This window comes from Gavia stellata, chromosome 10, assembly GCF_030936135.1.
Source record: "Gavia stellata isolate bGavSte3 chromosome 10, bGavSte3.hap2, whole genome shotgun sequence".
Lineage (NCBI taxonomy): Eukaryota > Metazoa > Chordata > Aves > Gaviiformes > Gaviidae > Gavia > Gavia stellata.
This window is the reverse complement of record NC_082603.1, coordinates 34545228-34568266: the sequence shown is the minus strand read 5'-3', so window position 1 is coordinate 34568266 and position 23039 is coordinate 34545228. Positions and strand designations below refer to the sequence as shown.

The 23039-nt window shown below is 41.0% G+C and overlaps 1 protein-coding gene across 4 annotated transcripts in view; it reads right to left on the bottom strand.

Moving 5' to 3' along the window:
* The window catches only part of PDE4B (phosphodiesterase 4B), a 197182-nt gene that overhangs the window by 168628 nt on the left and 5515 nt on the right, over nt 1-23039 (bottom strand). For 3 of the 4 annotated variants that reach the window (XM_059822328.1, XM_059822326.1, XM_059822327.1), the window contains exon 1: nt 5523-5856. The exons of the other annotated variant lie outside the window; for it this stretch is intronic. In XM_059822328.1, the coding sequence (XP_059678311.1) occupies nt 5523-5758 (236 nt within the window). In that variant the 5' untranslated portion in view covers nt 5759-5856. Of the gene's footprint in view, nt 1-5522; nt 5857-23039 lie in introns of those variants that run through there. 4 annotated transcript variants of the gene reach the window in all.

The window sequence follows — 23039 nt, the reverse complement described above, 5'->3', positions numbered from 1 at the left end:
ACAAATCTGTAGATGCTATCACAATGGCGAGTTTTACACATCAACATAGCTTTCAACAAAGCTAAATTCAACCGTGAAGCTTCCTTAAGAAACCATTTTGGCACAGAAAACATTAACTGCGCACGAGAGTTGGAGGGCACAGATTCTCTAGGCAGGTCCCAGCCACCACAGTAAGTCATGAAAACTCTCTGAATCTATATTCCTCATAGATTAGCACACTGTAAACATTACAAATTTACTCTAACTTAAAGGTATTACAAATTCCAGAAATAGCATTTATTTCTCAGAGAACGGATCCACTCTCTCTCTCTCCCCCTCTCAGAGAAATGTCTGAACCTATCAAAATCAAATTATCATTACTGTAATAATCTGTTGTACTTTGCTTGAATCTTTAATAGCTGGTGAGTATTTTAACACCATGTTTTCCCACATAAGTGGCTGGCAGATGAAAGAAGTTTCTCCTTTCCGTGTTCCACGGCTGCAGACAGGGTTTAGAGGCAAGATGTACAGTCAGAAGAGATGTTAAGATTACACAGCTGGTTCTGTGTTTGTTGTGGGTACTTATTTCTGTTGTCTGAAGAGCTCTTCCCTCCTCACCTTCATGTCCTTTGGAATCCTTCCTGCCACTCGCTGCTAGCGCTCAGGAACTCTCTTCAGGACAGATGTGAGAACGTATTCAGCAGAGAAAACGAGGGGGACCATCTGTTTTTTCCCCATCCCTTTCCCTACTCACTTCAGTTTGCTTCCCGTAGGACTTTCAGTAGATAACAGAGCAACACAGTGTGTCCAACACCAGTCCCACCTCAAAAGAGAAACTCCAGAAAGCAAGCGAATCATCCTATTTCTCCAAAATGAAAAAAAAAAAAGCTTCAAATCACATCAACAGTCAGTGAGAAACACAAACAGATCAGCTCATTGAAGTAAAGACAAGTGTGTTATTCAACACTGGAACTATGGAAATGCATCCTACTATATATATAGCAGAGTTGAAACGGGTCCAGAAGCACATCATACAGTGCTTTCAGGGAGACAGGCTATGGTGAGAGACACTAGCTTTGCCTCAAAAGCAGAAGTCGGTTCCTCTAGCCCAAGTATTGGATGAAGCCGGCCAGGAGATCTCAGAGCAGAGGCCCTGGTGCGTGGGATGCCAGCACAGGGCAGAGGCCACATCTCCGCGCTTGGACGCGTTAGGGCTTGGTGCTGAAAGGGACTCCAACAGGGACGAGGTCCCACTAGGAGCTCCAGTCCACCGTATCAGTTCTGTCCTGCGACTTGTACACACCACCACAACATGACAAAACGACTGGAGAAATTCATGAATCTTAGAAACTTCTGATATCCTCAGCAATTTCAAGTATACAGACAGTCTCCAAAAATCGAATTTTCTGGAGCGCTATTCCAGGTGTGGGTTGCCACTAGGTAAGTCTTTCTTATTTGGTTCTAGAAGCACAATGATCAGAAAGCAAAACAAAACATGACATCTTTTGATGCCTTGGATATGCCTACAGTACATTGGGCAGCTTCAAGTAATTAAACCAATCAGTTGGTTTTCACCAGGCTTGGAAAAAACTCAAATGCTACCCCTCTGACTGGATTGTGTCATACTATTTAACTTACTAAATTCCACCACTGAAGATTATTGTGTAATGAAAACAAATAATGTTTTCAAAGAATTAAGGCTAGCATATGATTTACATTTTACATTGTATTTTCAAAAGGAAATGTGTGTCTATATTTCAATTGCATTGAAGGATAACCAAAAGAAAAAACAGAGCAAAATTTCCTAGTATACCATTTCTGTTCTATACTGTATTTTCTTTACAAACTAGATAACAGGTATAAAGGAAAAAAAACAAACCAGCTTAAAACCTCTAAAATGATGAAAGCTAAATGTGAATTAATTTAAAAGAACCCACAAAAGTCTTAGTTAAGAAAAGACAATAAACATCATACTCTAGAAATCACTTCATTAAAAAGCTAGTCCTCATCACACAGCATAGCCAATGACGGTCTATACATTAAGAAACCGAGTAAGTGATCTAGGTTATATAAATAATATTTAAGAACTATTCATAATCTTGAAGATAAATATTGCAAGATACATGAAACTGTATTATAAGCAGCAGAGTGCACGTAGAAAATATCTACTTTCTTTTAGAAGACTTTCAGGATCTTCCAAGACACTGCCGAGAAGAACCTTGTTTTGGGTGTAATCCCAGTAATATTAACAGAATTACTTGACAAAAAGAAGATGGCAGACCTGTAGAGAATAAAAGCCATTTTTAAAACTATTGCTTTGAAAGTCCTGGGGCTAAGGCCAGGGCGAGGGAGAACAGACGGTGAGCGGTGGAGAGGGAACATGCTGTTTCTGTGTTAGCCCCGGCTCACACGAGAAAGCGCTGTGGTCCAAGCGTATCTCCTTGTCTTCTGGAGATGCTGTCCTCTCTCCGGTGACTGCAGAGGAAACTCTGCAAGTAGGGTGCACTGCATGTTCAAAATTTAGACGGCTACTAACAGGTCTCAAGCTGTGTCAACTACTGCCTGCTCTTTTCCTCACAAACCTCCCAAAATGCAAGTGATACAACTATCAGAAAGGGAGAAATAGGAGATGGGCTTTCAGGATCTCCAGGACAAAAATGCTAGATGCAAGAAAAGGAGATGTGGATTCTCGTGGAGGAAAAAGACCGAAGGCTTAGGAGTTTTTGTACTGTTATTTAGTATGAATGAGGCATATGAAGACGGGACACAGCAACAGCACCCACGGCAAACTGTTGAAGGGGTTTGGAGCAGGAAAGGATCAGCTTGACAGATATTTGAAGGCAATTGTGTCGACGTGTTGGTCATGCGCTGTCGTGAGACCTGGATGCTAAGGGAAAGAAAGATTCAGAGCACAGAAGCATTTGAGGCATGGCCTTATTTTTAAAAAAATCCGAAATTTTGCCTTCGTTTTTGGATAAGATCTGATGAGTGGATATTGGAGAAGACTGGTGATGACAGAGATTTCATCAGCATAATCAGGAGAAAGAAGTTGAAATGTATTCAGTTATAAAAGAAGGAAAATGCCTAGGAAAGTCAATTAGTTAAAGAGGAAAGGAGAAGAGCAAGGGAAGAAGAAAACTGAAAAGAAAGGGCACAGAAGAGTGAACAGAAGATTCATCAAGTAACGACATTAGCAATGATGATAAAGGTGGTGAAAGATGACAATTTACCACGCCACTAACCCCCAGCTGAGGAATTTTACTGTTTATGAGGCTACGAAAGTTATAGATTATATGCTATCCAACAGCATGAATTAATTTCCTCGCTTAGTAATCCTGTGTAGTTGATACTTCTTGTACACTCACTCCTGAGGTAATTCCTTTGCTACCCAGATACTACTTCCCAGCTCAACACAAAAGAGCACCTTACATAAGTGGCATTTTTGCTTAGCACAGGTGATGATGTTTTCATGCACCGCACAACTAATAAGCAAATTCAGTTACACAGCTGAAAGTGCACCATCTACAACACACAGGCAACAGCTGTACAGACATTCTCACGAAATGTTGTATCACACTTCAATAGCTTAAATTCCCTCCTGTTTTATAACATGCTAAAGCAAGTTGAAAAGATGCCTGGATTTGCTATGTTTTGACTGCGTTAAACATGTACTCGCACTCATACGTTGTGGAAACCTGTCCTTGCAAGGGCAATTTTCTTCAGTTCTACAATCGTTTACTTCTTATCCAAGGTTAAAACACTTACGTGCGGTTCATGACCACCTGATATAAAGACTGTGAAAAATGGAAAGAGTATGAGAACCTTCCATCATTCCATTAAAAAAATGAACCTAGAGTAATCCCACCGCCTTTTCAACTGGATTCAAGTAGAGATTATTAGTTACACCTATAAATATGTGCCTTTGTGCGCATATATGTGTGTGTATGTGTATATATATATATATATATAAAAAGTATTTTTCACCGAATGATACAGATACCCTGCGTTGAGTCTGCCCACATTCTGCTCTACCAATTCCCCGCAGGACCGTCTTTCCACAGTACGCATTTCTCAAAACATGCTAGTCGGGGTAAGACGAGCAGCCCCCCACTGTTTCAGTGCTGAGAGATATGACAGATGTTCAAGGGAATTAAGGTCTATAAACCTAAACATTACTGACTACAACTAATTAAAATGCTAGAGGAAGCTAAAGAACACACTGAAACCCTTACAGCATGTTACCAGTTTGGGTGGCTATTACTGCTTGGATTTAAAAGAAAAACATAAAAGCAGAAAGACTGCATGATTCTAGAATTCTAATTTGAATTGAATGCTGCTACACCCCAAATGCATTTCAGACTGTGTTTTAAAAAAAATTAAAAAAGTCGGTTATGCCAGTTCTACTCAATACAATCCCCTGGTATCAAAGTTCACAGTTTTTCCTCTTATTTTTCTTACTGTTTAACAGCACAGAACAACTGTAAGAGCTACTAATCCACTCTAAGCAATTCGTAATTCACTTCAGAAGTAAATAGTGCCTTGAAATATTTCAGCACGACTCAAATAAACCATTTTAAAATAATGTTCTATTTTAAAAAGTAGCAGACAAGGATGGGTATTTCAGATACCCCGAAACAACTGGCTCATACAGATACAAATGGGATAGCCTCACCCTCTCCCCTCTGATTCGATCTATGGAACAGGAAGGTAATGGATATGGCTATGTGTGAGCAGGGTTTAAAAATATTCATGTTACTGAAAGTTTTCTGGTTTAATTCCCACAGTCAGCTACTGCATATCTATAGAGACACTTGGAATTTAAAAGGTGGACCGTACGAGACCCATATAGAGTAAATTTAGAAAATGAACCAATGAGATTCTCATAGATTTTCCTGAATTATGTATTTTGATTACTGTTTATGGCACGGTTTAACCAGGATAACTGACAGTCAGAGGCAGCTCACAATCAACTGTAATGGCATGCAAATTGACTATTTGGGGTTAGTAATTTGAAGGGAGGGAGAAGACGACTCTTAGCTGGAGTTTCCTTGAAAATAATGGCTGAAAGAAGGGATATTTGTAGCCAGCAAAAACTGTTTAAAAGCACCTCACAGTGAAGTTAAAGCCCGTTCCAGCATTCCACTCCAAGAGTACCCTGCCCCAATCGCCCGGTCTGCGCCGTACTGTCATCTGCAGTCGGAGCTGACACGGGCAAAGATAAAAACATGTCTTGAAGGTTCTGAAATGAATTCATGTGTTCTACCTACAACAACATAACGCCTGGGAAAGTTACCGGCTGCTGCCTTTGTTCGACAGAGATTAACCGTGGCACACATGAACAATGGGCTGGATTTATTCTGGAGAACAGAAGCTGAATGACAATTGTCGAGGCACTGCATTATACATACTTTGGCTGCCTTCTGCTCTATTCATTTAACACTCGCAGGGAGTACCGTGAATGAATCTCAGCTCATTTTCCCCTGTTAAAACCACAGCTACGCACACTGTTTTGTAAACCCGCGCTGATACCCAGCAGATCTTACCATGTATGTGCCACCGTAAAGCGACGACGCTGGCGGATGCTTTTATTCACGAGCAACTTTCTGAAAAAGCACGGAGAGTTCCTCGGTGAACTGCGAGGAGAAATTTTTGGAGACGTAGGTCTGTTCCCAGGCAGCTTGGGAAGCTCGAGCTCTAAATGCATTTGTTCTTTGAAAGTCCTTATGTAAATCTCTGACTCTGGAGCAGCAAGTTCCCTAGAAGAATCTTTTGCTGTCATAGCTTAGACGTTATGTGAGCTCTCACCATTCAGAAAACGTAACAAAAACACATCACGCAGGCATCGCCGCAGATTAAAAACGCTGATAAATCGGCGGAGCTTACCCTGCTCATTCACAAGGCTGGGCTCCAAATGGAAAGGCTGCCTGAAGCAACAGCAGCATAAATTGAAGGACGATAAGCCAGGGCTGTCAGAAAACCCTTTATCAGCCCAGCTCTCCCTCTGAAAATGCGCCAAAGTGTTTCTGTGTCAGCAGCCTCTGTGTGGATGCGGCTTGCCTGCCAGCCACACACCGACGCGCGCCGGAGCCATTCAGCCCCGCACACCAGCTCATGAAAAATTCATAACAGCCGGCTCCTGATCAATCCCTTTCCTACAGCATTTTGGCTTCACAGACTTAACAGAAAAACACGGGATTTTTCAGTGTGCACTAATAAAACCAAGGAATTCCCTAGCCTGTCGCAAGCCCAGTAACCCGATTCATTCAGGCCCAGTATGTTTAATAAAAAGGTCTTCATTCAGAATTAGTTTTACCCGTACTGCAGTAGCTCCACCCATGACATGCTTATTGGCTCGATATTATTTTGACAACTGGACTCTGTTCAGCTCCGTCTTGTGTGATGAGCGTGTCGGATTCTCATGAAATTTTAACGAGCCGTCTAACACCATGACATTGTTGCTGGGCATCACCGAGCGCACCCCAGGCACACCCGGAGCGACCCCCGGGACAGCAGCAGGACTGGCTCCGATAGAGATGTGCGCAGCACTCGGGGTGGGCCAGGAAGAAAAGGTCTAGTAGCGGGGGGGGCGGGGGGAGCAAGGAATAATATTCTGCAAGAACAAAGCGTGCAAGAATGCAGGCTCCACAGATGAAGCTGGACACGGCCGAAGCAGCGCCCTTTGCTGTCCTGGGATCTACATATGGTCAAAAGGCAAAATCACTGCCAGACACTGCACAGCCCCAGCCCAGCAGCCAACACTGGAGAAGCTAGCACAGGGAGAGAAAATAGAGAGAAACACCAAAGGATGGGGGACCTGGCACTTCCCTGCAAAGACAGTGGGCATTAATTCAAATTAATTTAAGTAATATATGTATTTAGAAACAGAAAAGCAAAGATATTTTCTGGACATAAACACCATGAAACCAACTTCTACACTTGCAAGGCTAAAAAAAAAAAAAATCCAGGCAAGGAAGTTAAAAACAAGATTCAATGCTGATAGTAAGAACGTACTAAACACTGCAGGGAGTGGCAGAGCATCTTTCTAACTGGTCAAAAGTAGGTGACCTGAAATGTAAATACAATAATTCTTTTTAAAGGAGGAGGAGACAGGAAAGAGTATACCCAGCCAGCCTGCGATGAAAGTGCTCTGATCTGCATGCAAGAGGTTGATTGCACGGTACAGGCATCTATCACGCAACAAATCCCCACCAGTCCCTATACATTCCATATATCCCACACCACTTTACAAGAACATTAGCATGCCTTCCTCAGCTTCAAGCAAATGGCTTGCTATAGAGAGCTTCCCTATAGCAGAGACTACAGAGTTACCAGACATTCTACCTAACCTGCTGCTGTGCTCTTCACCATTCGTATTTATTATTATTTTTTTTTAAAAAAGTAGAAAGACCTGCCTGAGCCTAACCTAAAGATAGTGGAAATTGCAGTGTTATCTGATACTGAGAAGTTCACGCCGCAGCAGAACAGGACCATTTAATGCTTTAGAAATCATGACGTGTTAGACTGTGATCTGTTATTCTACATCTCGACTGTACTGACAGCCAGTGAAAGACAAAGGGAAGCTTGAGAGCTATGCTGAACGATAAATAAAAACCACACAAATGCTTAGAATCTGGAATTCCAAACAGAAAAAAAAGAACTTTCTAACTCACCAGGAAGCAAAATGGGATATTGGAGGGGGTTTGTGAGAATACATCTGATATTAACGAAACAGTATTTCCATGCCTTTCATAAATCTATTAAAATGGCAAAGAGAATAAAGGGAAACCCACCTTTTAAAAGGACTCAGCAATGAAACATGCTGTACAACGTCACGCTCCTCATACTGAGTATGTACTTTCCTTACCTGAATTCAGAGATATTTCAGAAGCAGGGGCCATTAAGGGAGTGCTTCTCGTTATTTGGACAGTCATAAATTAGTAATGAGATGTCAGCCCCACAGCCTGCAGTACTGTGGCAAGATGTGCAAAGACCGTTGATGGAGCGAAGAAATGCAAGAAAGATTAAGCTAACAAGACAGAAAAAGGAGGCTGTGGGGAGAAACAAGCCTCCGCTCACCCTTGTGGAAGCATAAAGAATGAAAAGACAAAGTGCCACCCGCTGCTTTAGGTAGCCAGAAGGCAGGTGCTTTTCCAAGCTGAGGTCTAGGACACTAGTTGCTTGGTACACAACCTCAGAGTATTTTGAAGGCTGACCATTACAGCACAGGATATTTCTTCTGTTAAATACCTCCCAGATCTTGGTGGCAATGGGAGCTAACAGTTACCTGAAAAAGGCTGTAGAACAGCTCTCTCTCTGTTTCAGCTACCGTCCTTCATGCTGCCAACTTCTGATTTTGCATGCACAGAGGACCGCACAGCCTATGTCTATATAGTCTCTACTGATTTGTAGTATTGGACTTCTGTCAAGACGTGCTGCTTTACTCCAGGATAAGCCAAGAAGAGGTGAGAACAAGAACATCTCAAGAGACTTGAGCTAACTGGCAAGAAAGCTCGGTATCAGAGTAAACTTGGCAATAATTCTGAAAAATGAATTTTGCTATGCTTGCCGAGGTTACCATCAGCAACAGGAGGCAAAGGTAGACAGAACACCTAGGGTACCAGCACACCTGGAGAGGTTACCAGGTACAAGGACCAGTTTACTGAAGTTCCCCTAATATACAAACAAAAATGGTCAACAGGCACCTCGCTCTTTCCTCAGTTTCTGTCACGTCCCAGTAACACAGTGCAATGCAATAATTTGTCTATCAATACAGATTATTGTGTGCAACAGGATCAGTAGTCCAAGAGTAACAAGTAATTCCAGCTCATCAGAAAAGGGGCCAGTAATACGAAGCAAGAGTTGAGGAGGGGGAAAAGATGATTAAAGAAAAGGGCCTGGTAGCACTGGCAGGAAAATGAAACCACTTGGAAGAACAAGGACAACTAAGGAAATTTTCAAATGTTTAAGTATACTTGGGTGAGTTTTCATACAAGTTTCCTAGATTACCAAAGTGTCTAGGACTGTAGAAGGTTTTAATATATTTCATTAGAATAACCGATATAGGTGGTAAACAACATTTTCAGGCATGGAATTCCTCATCAAAGGCTGACCTTCATTGTGTTGCAAGCAATTGCTAAGCAACAAGAATACATACTTTCTCTTTACAGTAGCACTATTATTTACCTGTTTCTAAGTCATAATTGCCAGGATAAAATAAAATGCCAGGGAAGAGGCAACTGTGAAACGTCCCACATGCTTCAATAGGAAAGAAGGAGTGGTTAGTTGACTTTTCACAGCACTTTCAGCCGGTAGCAGAGTAATTGGATAATTCTTCCATACAGCACACTTTCTAGAAGCACGTTTAGATAAAACCAGTTAGGAACCTCTCCTCTGTTACTTAGGTCATTGTTCCATCCAAACACATTAGCAAGGCATCCCACAAAGATAATGCTAACCTGACAGCAAATTAATTAGAAAAATTATTTCAAGGGATTGCGGTTTGCTGGTACTACTTCTACTTCTTTTTCAAAGGAAGGAAACTGAGGGGAAGCGTATTTTTGATCAAGTACAGAGTCTCCTTTTCAGAAATCCTGGATTTTAGTATTCTGACTTTAAAGCCAAAAATAAAGATCTTTTTCAAGCTTTCAAACATTTTGACAATTAAGACTACTACGTGTGCCAATCATTATAAAATATAAAACACAGATCCTCCCCACGTATTTTTAATTGTTGTTCAAGCAATTTGCGGTGTAAATGCATACATGTAATATGCGCTCCTGCAGCAATAGAGTCTGTTCCTTTGTGCTTGTTAGTCCTGGAAGGACTTTCATGGTCCCTCATACATATCAGTGTTTGCTTGGTTTAAGTCAGGCATCTGTGCAAACACGGGACTGTAAAGGTCACTCTGGAGGGATAGCCATCTCTAGAACCTTTATTAATAGTTGAGGATGCACAAGGGAAGGACTTAACCTGACTCTTAGAAGCCACTATCTTTCTTTCAGACTATAATTTGAATACATTTGATGTAAAAATACCTATTGGGCCAGCAACATTATGGAATCTCACAGCACTGTCGCTACTTAACATCTGGATTTCTGCCAAATGTAGAGTGTAGAAGATGGGTTGGGAGAGGATCTACGATGGACTTCCAGGAGAGAAACTCTAGAAGCCAATTAGCTCCATTAGCTCAGAGAGAGATGAAAGGGCAATACAATCCTAAGTAGGAGGCAGTGAAATCATTGTCCCCTTCTAACAGGTCAGCTAAATCATATTTCTATTACAAAAGAAAAGGGTTGATGAGAGTAGGAGTGATCATGCAGGAAACTAGAAATTGGAATGAGAATTGGGTCAGTGAAGCAAGTGATGAGTTTAGAGGAACAGAGCAGCTGAGGAACATCTGTGTTTGTGAAAGGACAGAAGAACAAGATTTTGAGGAAAAGGGGAAAAGTAAGGGAGAAAAAAAGCTATAAAATGACAATTTTCTCTTGGACTAAACCAATAAAGAAAGACATGTGAGTAGAGAGAAGCAGAGGCAATGAGAAGGTAGAAGAGAGAGTCAACAATATGGGAATAGTCACTTGCACTGGAAAACAACTCAGTTAAAAAGACTGCAGTACAGGAGGGAATAAATTTGCAGTGGAAATGTCACGGGACTGACATGGACGTGATCTTATGTTCGAGGCCTAAGGCAGAAGATGTAATTGCCGAGATGAGCCAGCGCTGGGAATGAATAAGAGCAGCCCAGGCAATGGGAGACAGGCAAAGATGGGGGAGGTAAATGAATCAAACAAAAGAGAAATGTCTAGGAGGAAACTTAGAGCAAGACAAAAAATGTATCAATGAACTGGAAGCTGAAGAAGGGTAAGTGGCCAGGAAAACAGATGCCAAGGAATAATGCTTCAATGTGAAAACAGAAGTCACTGTGGATGAAAATGTAAGGATAGGAAACGACAGCCAAGGCTTTAAGTCAGAGCAATGGCTGGTGAGAAAGAGCTAGAAAGGCGACAATGATGTGAAAAGAAGAGCTGGATGCAGCATTGCTAAAACCTGGAAAAGATGCCAAGAAAACAAAAAAAAGCTGTACAGCTAGTGCTATACATGAGGATGTGTTTGTGGTGGAGAACTTAAATCTTTCCAGTGATGGAGTTAATTCTCTAGACACAACAGAAGTAGAGAAAAAGGGAAAAGAAAGGTGAAGACTATAAGCTTGTAAGCTGAAGAGACTGACACAAGAGGAAACGATAAAATACGTACTTCATGCCTTCTTTATTTCCCTTCTATCACGACCAAGAGGCACACTATGTCCACTCCACTGGTGAGTGCTACTGATTACATAAGAGGCAGAAATCAGTATTAGTTACTTCTACGTCATCCTCGTCCCAAATTTACTTTTATCTCCCTCAGAGGAGCAGCAAATCTGATGATAGCCTCTACTTAAACATATACCTATGATTGACATTTTTAAACCATCGTACCAAATTCTGACGCTTTAAAATAGTAATTTAGCCTGAATACTAAGAATTCACCATTGTAATTTGAGATGAATTTGATCAGCCACATCTTCCTACAACGCAGTAAAGGAAAGCCACAGCACAGTGATCAAACTTCCAAAACATGCAGTACAAACCTAGTGCTTAACAATAATATAAATGTAACAGCAAAGCAATATTATCTGGAAGCTGTGAAGCGATGCTGATGTAGTAAACTTCTTCAACCCTTCCTTAATAATATCTTCTTTAACAGAGGGCTGAGCAAAGCCCAATACAGGAAAGTCTCTTCAGCTCAGAAGTGGAAGGTTTTTTGGTGCTTGGTTTGTAAATTTTTAAGCAAGGAAAAAAAAAAAAAAAAAGATGCCTGCCTTTGCTCAATCACAACGTCTGCTGTCTCACAAGCCAGAGCTTCTGAAAGATGGCTCCATGGCAGAAAACTTCAAATGACATGTTTGAGGATTTTTCTTATACTTCCTTGAAAGTTTCCAGAATTGAGATGCTGAATGAGAGGCAGAAATACATCACTAATCACTGGTTTGCATGACAAATTTCCCACATTTAAGAGGCAAAAAAAAGTAACAACAACAATTCACTGCAATTTCTATTACCATTAGAAGATAAGGTTTTTCTATATTTAATAGTTTAAAATTATATAGTCTGTATCTCCATTCCCACAGATTTAGGGGCCTCTGAAATTTTCTGCAGGGCAGACACTAGTAATTCTTGTATAGGCCTTTGAAGCGATGTTTTGGAGCGCTATAAATGGTCACAGAAGACAGAACCACAGCACCTAGCAACCCTTTGGTTTGCAGTGTAAGAGCTGAGCCAACTGCAAAAGAAAGAAGCAACTGGAAAAGTCCGTCCTGGTTTATTTCAGAGAGTCAGGAGACGAGCACAGAGAAATTACCCACATCTATGAGCTTAGCAAAGGCTGAACAGGACCCACCCTATATAAAAGGTGACCTTTTGAGCTCTTCCCATTTCATTAGCATCCAGTTGCTTTCAAACAGACCATTCCACATTCAATAAGCAGCTTGTATATTAGTTTTTGGTTTTGCACCCAACAATCGCAGCTTCTGTATATGAATTTATACGTTTTTAGGTGTTTAAAACATCCACTACCCCTAACAAGGTCAAGAAGATCCAGAATGCTTTTCAGATTAGTCACAAATAAACGAACTCCATCTTTAAGAAAGATACCTTGAGAGTTTTGAGTGGCTTGGATGCTCGTCTGTTCCCACTGAATTAGTCATGTATGACAACCAGGTCATTGTACCATTCAACTAGAGCACTACAAGGTGCCCTCTGTCACAGAAAAATTATCTGCATTCAGAACAGGGATGAAGAAGTCAAGAGTAACAGAAAGCCTGATGCCTTTCACCTGCCATTTAGTCCTGAACTGGATTTGGTACATTTTTTGTCCACAGTAAACCACACCACAGCAAGTCAGAGATGCAATTTATCTGGGTTCCTTGCACTTTTTAGTATTTAAACAAAAAAATTACAATTTCTTATTGTGCTACAATGCCATTTTTTTCTTACAGGTATTTATGTTGTTATCTCCTAGCACATACATATGAGGAAACAAATTGATATAGTATAAGCCCTTGGGGCATGACGTAAGATACTTTCCTTAGCAACTTTGATTGTGCTTGATTTAGAGTATTTCTCAGGGAACATTTAACTGCCTTCTATATTATCCATAGTGAGTAATCACAGATGTCAGACCAATCTGTATTACTTGCGATTCTTTTCTCATTTCAGAGCTATAGATTAATATTTTACAAATTAATTCAATAAGCCAACTTATTCTACACAGGCAGAGACCTCTGGGCTGACTCCAGAGAAAAGAGAAGCCAATGCAAAAAAGTCTTAGAATTTCAGACATCCTTTACATCTGATGTGATGAGAAACGGCTTTATGCTACGACAGAGACGTAGTATGAAGGAATCTCTAAAAAGATATTCGCCTGGACAGGCTAGCTCACCTCTCGCCAGGCTGTTGGTTTATTCGTTCAGCGGGGTGTTATCTGACTGTGATTAGCATTAGCTGCACCTGCCTCTGCCAGGAATTTGCCTGTGACTAAGCACCTCATCTCGCATGAGTCACCAGCATTCCACAGCCAGGATCAGGTCTTTGCTCAAGGCTGTGCAGAGATGCCTCTGCAGATGCCTCTGCGCCCATGTCCGGAGGCAACTGCGGGCACGGTATCTACTGGCCAGTATCACCCATTGTAATTCAGTCACAGGTAATCTCCTTATTCAATATGAAATGCAAACAAATGTTAGCATCTGTAATTTTCACATAACTAGAATGAAAATGACACAATACAATGACAAGTATGAAAAAAAAAAAATCAATATTGCTCTGTCAGAGCAATGTTCTTACTGATAACAGATAATCCCACGTAACCAATTCAGGCACCCACTTTGTCAGGTCATTTGTGCATACATTCCCCTGGAAAGCTACAGTTTGGTTTGGTCGGCAACATCTCCACTCACACAGGCAATGGAAAGGGTACAAAAATGAATGCTTAGCCTTGGACAATCCTTCTCCTCATTTCGGAGAAAGAATTTAAATCATTTTCAGGAGCAAACATACTTTTCTGTTACTGGTCTCACCTGTGATAGCTGAACAGAAAACTTCACCATTAATCTGAGTCTGCTTAGGTTTTGTATTTCACTCTTGCTCTTCCAGATTCTTAGTTCTGCTGCAGTTGACTGACAAAACATCATTCCAGTTTGCATGCAAGTTATTTTAATTCCTTTGTGCTTCAGATCATCTACGCCTTATCAGCTCTCTCAAATTAAACAGTATCAGGTTTACAATGTGCATTTATTTATAGTTGGTCTTCCCTAGAAAAACCCCACCACAGACAAAGCTCACTACATTTACTGTTCAACAGCATGGTTGTAACCTCCAGCTCAGCCAAGTGCCTCATGTTTGGTGCTGGCAAACAACAGAAAATGCGTTGTGCAAATTGTCAGAATTCACACACAGCTTTGTCCATTACAGCTTAATTAAAGGAATAAATTCACAGCCAAAAGCCTAGAGACCAGCGCACTCCTAGTGCCAATAAAAACGGGGTTAAAGAGAGGAGGCGGCTGTGGCCTGTCCAAGTACATAAGAAGTCTCATGTTTTTCTTAATGGAAAGAGAGTGTCCAACGATGGATAACGAGCCTCCTGGAGCAGCAGTCGGGGTGAGAACCTGCAGAACGTGGCTGAGGCCGGCCGCAGAGGACAACGCTACGTTCTTGGTCCTCTAATTCATTCCAATGACGCTCTCAATGTTATCAGGGTCTCTTTTCAAAGGACCCAGGAAGGAATTGATACAAAAAATAAGTTTAAAGAGACTCCAGGAGGTCACAACGTAGCTACTGAAAACACGTAAAAGAAGGTCTAAAGGCATTTGACACCCACCAGTGCCAGGTGGATATGGACCACAAGTAATTCATAGAATCACAGAATGCTTTGGCTTAGAAGGGACCTTAAAGATCACCTAGTTCCAACCCCCATGCCATGGGCAGGGACACCCTCTACTAGATTTATCGAGATTAATCAGTAGTTGGAAGAGTTGATTTCCAGCTAACCTGGAGATGTTCTGGCAAACACAAAACTAGCAAGAGGAATCATCCAGGGACGCGCTTCCTACATCCAGACACAGAAGAAGTCACGAGTCACAAACACAAGCTGTATCACGCAAGGCTGTCGGGCAGTAGCTGCCTCCTCAGACAGACACAGACCCAGAGGACGCGGTACAGCCGCAATCACCGGAGACAAAGGGCAGGCTAGCATCTCGGTCTGACACTAACCACAACCGCTGAAGACAACCGAACCCAGGGACGAAGGGTTTATCACTGGCAGAGTGAATAGGTTTATTCTGTCCTGACAACAGAAGCACTTCTGTCTCAAGGGGGACTTGCCAATCAGAGGAACCGCTCACAGCAGATCAGTGATTGTTGTTAGTAAACTGATTTAGCAGCTTGGTTACGAGTATTTAGAAACGTGATTTATAAGTGGACTTTGTTGAATTTTGGCTGGGAGATGAGTGCATGGTGTGTGGAATCACCAAGCATTTAAGCTTCCCAGACATACAACATGCAGGACGGGAGCTGCACAAGCGGGTGGTCTGTTAAATGGGCATGGCACGATGCTGGAAAGCGAAGTAGCATCCCAGCCCCAGAGCAACCTAAAAAACCCCTATCCCTTGTCAAATACAATCACAGAATCACTAAGGTTGGAAAAGACCTGTCAGATCACCAAGTCCAACCACCACCCCAACCCCACCATGCCCACTAAACCATGTCCCGCAGTGCCACGTCCACACCTTCCTTGAACACCTCCAGGGATGGTGACTCCACCACCTCCCTGGGCAGCCTCTTCCAATGCTTCACCACTCTCTCCGGAAAGACATTTTTCCTAATATCCAGTTTGTACCTCCCCTGGCACAACTTGAGGCCATTTCCTCTCGTTCTCCGTGGCTTACTCCTCCACTGCTTGACAGCAGTGTAAAGCATGAGAGGCCATATGATGGTGTGCAGGCCATGCGGCATGGCCAGATTGGTATGCTGGCACCAGGATTGACACTTTCTCTTGCACCGTATCCCAGAGCTTCAGCGATAGTTCAGGCATCGCTGAAAAACCACGTAGGCACATGCCACACACAGCGCTGGTCACCGTGCTGCCGGGGCACGACTCTGCCGGCTGCCAGCAAGCACGCAGGGAAAGAAAGCTGGGAAGGACACAGACCATTTTGATGCACGTAACAATTCCTTTTATTCTGTTGTGCGTTTTAGAGGTACACACACCTTCACAGCAAAATTTAAAACAACTGCTTTGCTTGCACAGCAGCACAAAACGGACCACCACCACACACCATCACGTGTAATACTGAGCAAAAATATATCTAATGCCCCGGATCAGCTGAGAACCAGAAGGTAGTTCTCCAGGTTACAAAGCAAACTGGGTTTCAGCTTTCCTTTCAGATGAAGTTATCATTAGTCAGAAGTTTAAAGATACAAGAAAGTCGTGTCAAATTCTTGTCTGATTCACCTTTTACATCAACTGTATTCCCATAATCTCCATTTATTTTATATTCTAGGGAAGATGAAGTTTGAACATAATATTTCAGAAGCTTCATTGTCTTTTGCTAATTAACAGTGACTCATTTCTTTCCCTTCTAGATACGTTTCAAGCTGTCTTATCTCATTCCGGATTGAGGTATATAATTATAATTGAATCATTAAAAGCCTTTTTTGTGTGCCTACAGCTACCTCTGCTTTGAACGACTAGTATCTCCAGGCAAATCCTGCAGCACCAAACTTCAGGATCATCTTCAATGAAATTACTGGGCTCACCTTGCAATTCATACAAAAAGGGGATGCTATCATTTTGAGCACGTAAACAGGCTAAAATCCAACAAACCAAATAAATGCAAACTAAGGAAAAGATTATAATGCAATACCAAAATATAAATTGTCTACAAAAAGACATTTATAAAATAATTATATTTTTAATTCAAAATCTATGACTAATCCAACATTATGTTTCTTCTTAAAATTCCTCTATACCAACTACACCACACATAAATCACAGTTATTCTACCTAGCCCTTCTTGAAAACATAAAAATAAAAAAATATTCCAACTGAGAAGATCCAAGAGCATCAAAAACTGAGAGCAACAATGTCTAAATATAGGCAGTCAAAACACTTATCTGTGTATTTTTAGCTGAGAAAATAACTTCAGTGATAACTCAGAGATAGCATAAATTATCTCTGCCGCAGTTTCTTTTCAGATAGGTTTGCATTTGTACCAACTAGATATAAAATGAGAAAGCGGTGACCCCTATATATTTGGGTTGCCCACCATTTTTTCCTATTATGAAGGATTCTTGTGATTTATTTTTATGAACAGCCCTCCAGGATTTGTTCCATAATGTCAGATGGGGATGGGGGGTCCACCAGTGACCCCCCACAAACCCACCTTCTCGTAGCAGAGCCAGGGGAGCAGGCTAACCGCGAGTGCCGACACAGCATCGTGGTTTAGTCTTGTTTTCTTTGACTGATCCTCTACTCTACATAGTTCCTGGCCAGGAAGCACCACCATCCCCCCAACCAAGTCGAGATGGGATCTTCTCTGGTGGAAACATCTTACCAAGGGAGAAAGCAGCAAAATTTTAGAGAAGGCATTGCTCTAAATTATCTCACTACCTACTTTTCTTCCTCCACGTCTTTGTGGGCTGTTAAAATGAGGCTGGGAGGGGCAACAATGACAACAAAATCAAGGCATTTTCCTCTTCCCATACTAAGCAAGCAGCCCCTACCTCCCACCTTGGTGAACCCAAACAGATTTAAGCCTTAGTGAACTTCTTTATGTAATTTTTATGATCTACCTGTACACATGTACATACAAGAACTATCGTACAGCAGAACATTTTCAGCTTTTCAGAGGCTATCCTGAGGAGTCCCCAGCACTCCAAGCTCCTACCAAATCCCGTGTTCAGCACTAGGAATGAGCCATCCCTAAATGTACCAGATAATATTCTACCTACTGACGAACAAACAAACAGAATCACTGAGCAGATGAAATCCTTTAGGACTGTTCCCAGACCTAACACTCTTCAATACTCTCTACATCTTGCATATTGTTAGGAAACTTAGGACAAATCATAGTAAGTCTGATTTTCAAAACTAAGCTATCATATAGATTTTCCAGAAACAGCACGGTGTAATTAAAAACTATTCTCCCCATAGAATATATGAGATGTGATGACGAATACAGTTGACCTCCTTTTTCAAGGTAAGTAAATGCCCCCCCGAAATGTGGTAGAGGCTTGTGAAATACAGAGAGCATGTTCAATCAGAATAATTGATCCTGCTTTATTACAAAAACTGATGTGATTTATATAACTAATAAACATTTTGGACCAGATGATGTCCAGAGGTCCCTTCCAACGTCAACCTTTCTGTGATGTAAATAATTTTAAATATAGGTATAAAAATAAAAACCATGTTTTTAAAGGTGGTTTTTTTTTCCTCCCAGGTTTTTATTTTTCACCTCATATGGGAAGCCAGCTCATCTATTTTTTTCTACTCCAAGCTTGCAGCATATTTCTTCAGTTCTTATCTGGTTGAATTTGAAATGATCTAAGAAATAAGACTTTAACCTATTTCACAGGGCATTATCCCACAGTCTGAAACAACATTTAAAAAAACAAAACAAAAAAGCCCCACACTTCTCCAAAACAGCATTACTCCTTCTGAAATTCTGGTTTTCATCCCACTGTTCCTACTTAATCTTCCTATTACCCTAAATACTTCCTTTCATTCCATGGGATTTACAGATTTCAAATATGTAAGGGAGTGACTGGGCATACTACCTTCTGCTTAGTTTACTGGCGTGACTACATTTTTATTACCCTTTTTAATCCTCCATGCAAATCTCCATCGCCTTTATCATTCTACCTTACCCTATCTATCCCTCTATTAATTACTACCAGCCTAACAGCTTCACGATGGCTACGAGCCAGCCCTAGCTGAAGTCGGCATTTCTGCTGAAGGTTTGGTCTCAGACTCAGTTGCCCAAAATTATACTGAATTTTTGTTTTGTTTTGGTTTTAATGTTGCATCTAATTTGCTGCCCACGATCACCATCTGGAGAACAACGTGCAGTACTACAAGCATAGATTTGACGCTACATACGTGCGCCAGCCCTCACCATGCACACACACTTCAGAATGCGGTAATGTCCTCACACGTCCTTCTTTGTATATCCCAACTTCGGGAAGATTTTCAGAAGGACATGGAAAATAGGATCAATTCCTTAATATTTTCTTTTTCGATTCTGACCACCAACCTGCACAATAAAATTCTTTCAGAAGAAAACAAGCTGTAGAGCTGGTCAGTGACAAATGACTAGCAATAATACACCAAGCTCACAAACACGCAAAACACTAGAGTTTGCTGGTTAATTACGAATGCTGTAAAAAAAGAAAAATCTTAAAAAGTAAAGACAGACTAATGGTTAATTTTTTTTTTAGTAAGTGGCAAGAACATGGCTCAAATAGCGACCAACTCTGTTAGCAGACAACTTCCTTCAAACCCAATGAGTTCTCATTTCACTCTTGCAGAAGAGCGAGGTAGCTTTTGCATCGAACAATTAGCAACACACATTTCAATACAACACTTAATACCATAGTCTGAATGTTTAACAGAATCTCTATGCCCTGAAAAAGTGCACTCCTTACGATATTTAATATTAACTATATCAACTCTTAATAGAATTCTTAAGGCCTTTATTTCCTTACGCTTTGGGACTCATCATAGAACTTATTTTTGTTTCAACATAGGAACTTGATGTAAAACTGTCAAAACGTGTCCACAGACCTGAGTCAAATGTGTAGAAATGGTGTAAATCAGACGCTAGCCGTCAAATCTAACCCAGGAGCTGGTAAGTATCAAAAAATAGGGTAAGAGAACTATTTTGGATGCTCTAAGTGTAGCTACAAATATATTCTTCACACCCTCGTTCGTCCCTCTTGCCTGGATTTATTTTCACAAAGCTTTAGTTATAAAATATGGAGCAGGATTGTGGAAAACATTTTAGCAACATTTATGAAAACATGGAGAAAATTTGTGCAAAAGAAGCTTATAAGAATTCTACATTCAGATTGCCACTTGAAGATCTATATCCTATATACCTCTTTCCTTGCATGATTCATGAAAGCTATTTTATATGTGTACTGCCTTGCCATTTTCACACAAAATATTATTACATTGCAGCTGGCTTAGAATTATTGCTTTGGAGTCAGCCTGCCTGCTATTTCTTTGCTGGTTACAGATCTTCTCAGACCAGCACCGGTCTCAAGAAAACAGTTCTAATAAAAAAATGAAAAAAAAAAAGCTCAGGAGCAGCTTTATTTGTTAGGTTCCCATGTATCTTAAGTTAAAATATTTATGTAAGTCATGGCTCACCCTCTCACGGTTCTTACTTTTGTATTACCACTGAAAGTTAAATCTAAGGTGATTTCTGAAAAAATGCGGCAGAAAAACTACTTACAGAAGGAATAGCCTTATTTTCCTCTAGCCCTCCCAGATAATGTGTTCGGTATTTGAACTCTGTTATTCTTTTCTTCAAACCACAGTTACTGCAATCCCAGGAACAGCTAAATTTCCACAATCAGTGCATTCTTAGTGCATAGTCTGTACCACAGCACTGATGTTGCAGGATGAATTTTGTACCATTTCAGTGATGATAGAACCAAATTTCAACTAACCAAGAACGAACAATATTTTTCAAAGGAAAGAAAGTACTGAAGCTGCTGTAATATAATGTGGCTATGTTCTCCATTGATAGGTAAGGTTTTGCGAAGAACTTGGTAACATACAGAGCTGTGCAAGATGGATACGTAATAGTGGGAAGCATTGTATTTCACATTTGTGGCACCTCCTAAATTGCTCCAGGAAGAACCACAGATATATTATTATACATCAACTCTCTTCCTGGATTTTAGTTTAGAAATCTCATTTGATAACAGAGATATTTGCCATTTGGCATTTTGCTCAATACAGAGCACAAACAGTGAAATGCTTTGGAGCAATGGAGATGAGAGTGGGCCTAGATAAACCATCCAGAAGAACGCGAAACAGTATTCCAGCACAAGAGCAATAAAAAGTTAAATAATGAGCGTATAGCGGAGATTTTGTGCTAACAGGAAATGGAAGAACTGGGAAAAATGGCTCAGCAGAATGCACACCCCAAATACTCACAGTGAGAGTTTCCCCAGGGATTTAATCAAGTTACAGGAGAAAAGAGAAATAACCACAAAAGAGGCAGAGCTTTTGCACCTTCCAGTTCAGAGCAACCCTCTGGTGATCGGGTTTCGATTTATCCCTGCCCCTCCAGAAACTTCGTTATTGTTTTTCTGGTTAAGATGATAAATTTCTACAAAGACTGCAATGGCTTGCACAAATAGGAAACAAAACGCCAAACTGAAGTAACTTCTTTGCTCAGTATGAAATGCCCCTGGGAAGCCTCACTTCCACCCTACCTGTCCTAGTAAAAGAGACAATGTCCCTTGTAGAAGTTTTGTATGCATTTCTGAAGATCGACTAAATATAACAGTGTAATGAGGAACTTGTGTATCAGCATGAAAAGTCAACCGTCATCATGATATCACTAGGAAGCTCTTTAACAATCTTACAGGCATTACAAAAAAAGATGATAGCTGCTATGCACACTAGAGAAAGGAAATAAAGACATTATTTCTAGGAATCGTGTTTCATTTCATCATAATGAGGTGTTTCACATCTGTCTTTGGGGGTTCATATGCACACAAACAGATTACAGAAAGCTTGGGTAAACCTACACACTTCTGAATGAGTCCCATGATGTCTTGTAGAAAGCGTCTCCAAGCTACAACTCTATGAAGCCTCAGGAAAAAAAACCCACACTAAGTGAATGTTAAACAATTTGTATTGGATAAGAGGTATGATGATTTACCTTACAGAAAACCTAAATCTGGACCTTACATCGTTTAAGCATTTTAGCTGTGCGGACCCCGAATATCTTAGACCAAGGGCATTTACATTTAAATTTCAGTTAAGAGTTTCCTTTTGCACAATTCACAAACTCCACTGCTGTAATGATATCCATGAACGTGATCTTGTACAAGCTGTAGCAAGACTCTCTACCTTTGGGAACATAAACAGAGGTCAGGAAACCTCTGCATCCTGAAGCTAAACCCAGGGAATAAATTTAGTGAACTATTTCCATAGCCCAGAGATATAGTATTAGGGGCCTAAAGCAGTGCAACCTGAATATTCCATGCTGCATTAATGGGGTAGATTTACGGACTAACGAAGATACACACCACGCTTCCAAGGAACAGCACACTGCCATTACCTTCCACCGAAATGCTAGGAAACACAAGACAACTGGCAGAAGACAAATCAAGAGAGATTCTGACCAGACATACAGACACTTTTTTCCAAGTTGATGACAGTCACGCAGCAGAACAGGTTGCCCAAAGAGGATGTGAAGCCTTCAATCCTTGGAGGTTTTGAAGATCAAACTAGATAAAGCCCCCTGAGCAACCTGGTCTGACCTCACTGCGAGCAAGGGGTTGGACTAGAAACCTCCTGAGGTCCTTTCCAGCCTGAATTATCCTATAATCCTATGGAACTAAGAGTTAGATACTCTTTTCACAAGCAATATCCTCTTTCCTGTCCCAGCCTGAGACTTACACTGTTTAATGGCATCAGCCTCCCTGCATGTAAAGCCTTATTTTCCCCTGATTGCTTAAAACATGTTAATTGTCTGCCTGTGGCCTCAAGCATTTTTATTAAAGCTCCAAGGAAAGATACCCATAAAGTGAGATGAAAAAAAAACCAGACTTGTAATATAAGAATGGTCTTACTGGTCAGGCCAATGGTACACCTAGCCCATAATCTTGACTGCCACAAGAGATTAAAAGCACAGAACAGAAAGGAACAAAAGGCAAACACAGATGATATTTCCCCTTGAATACTTCCCAGTCCTGAACAACTTGGAGTTCAGAAGCTGAACAAGG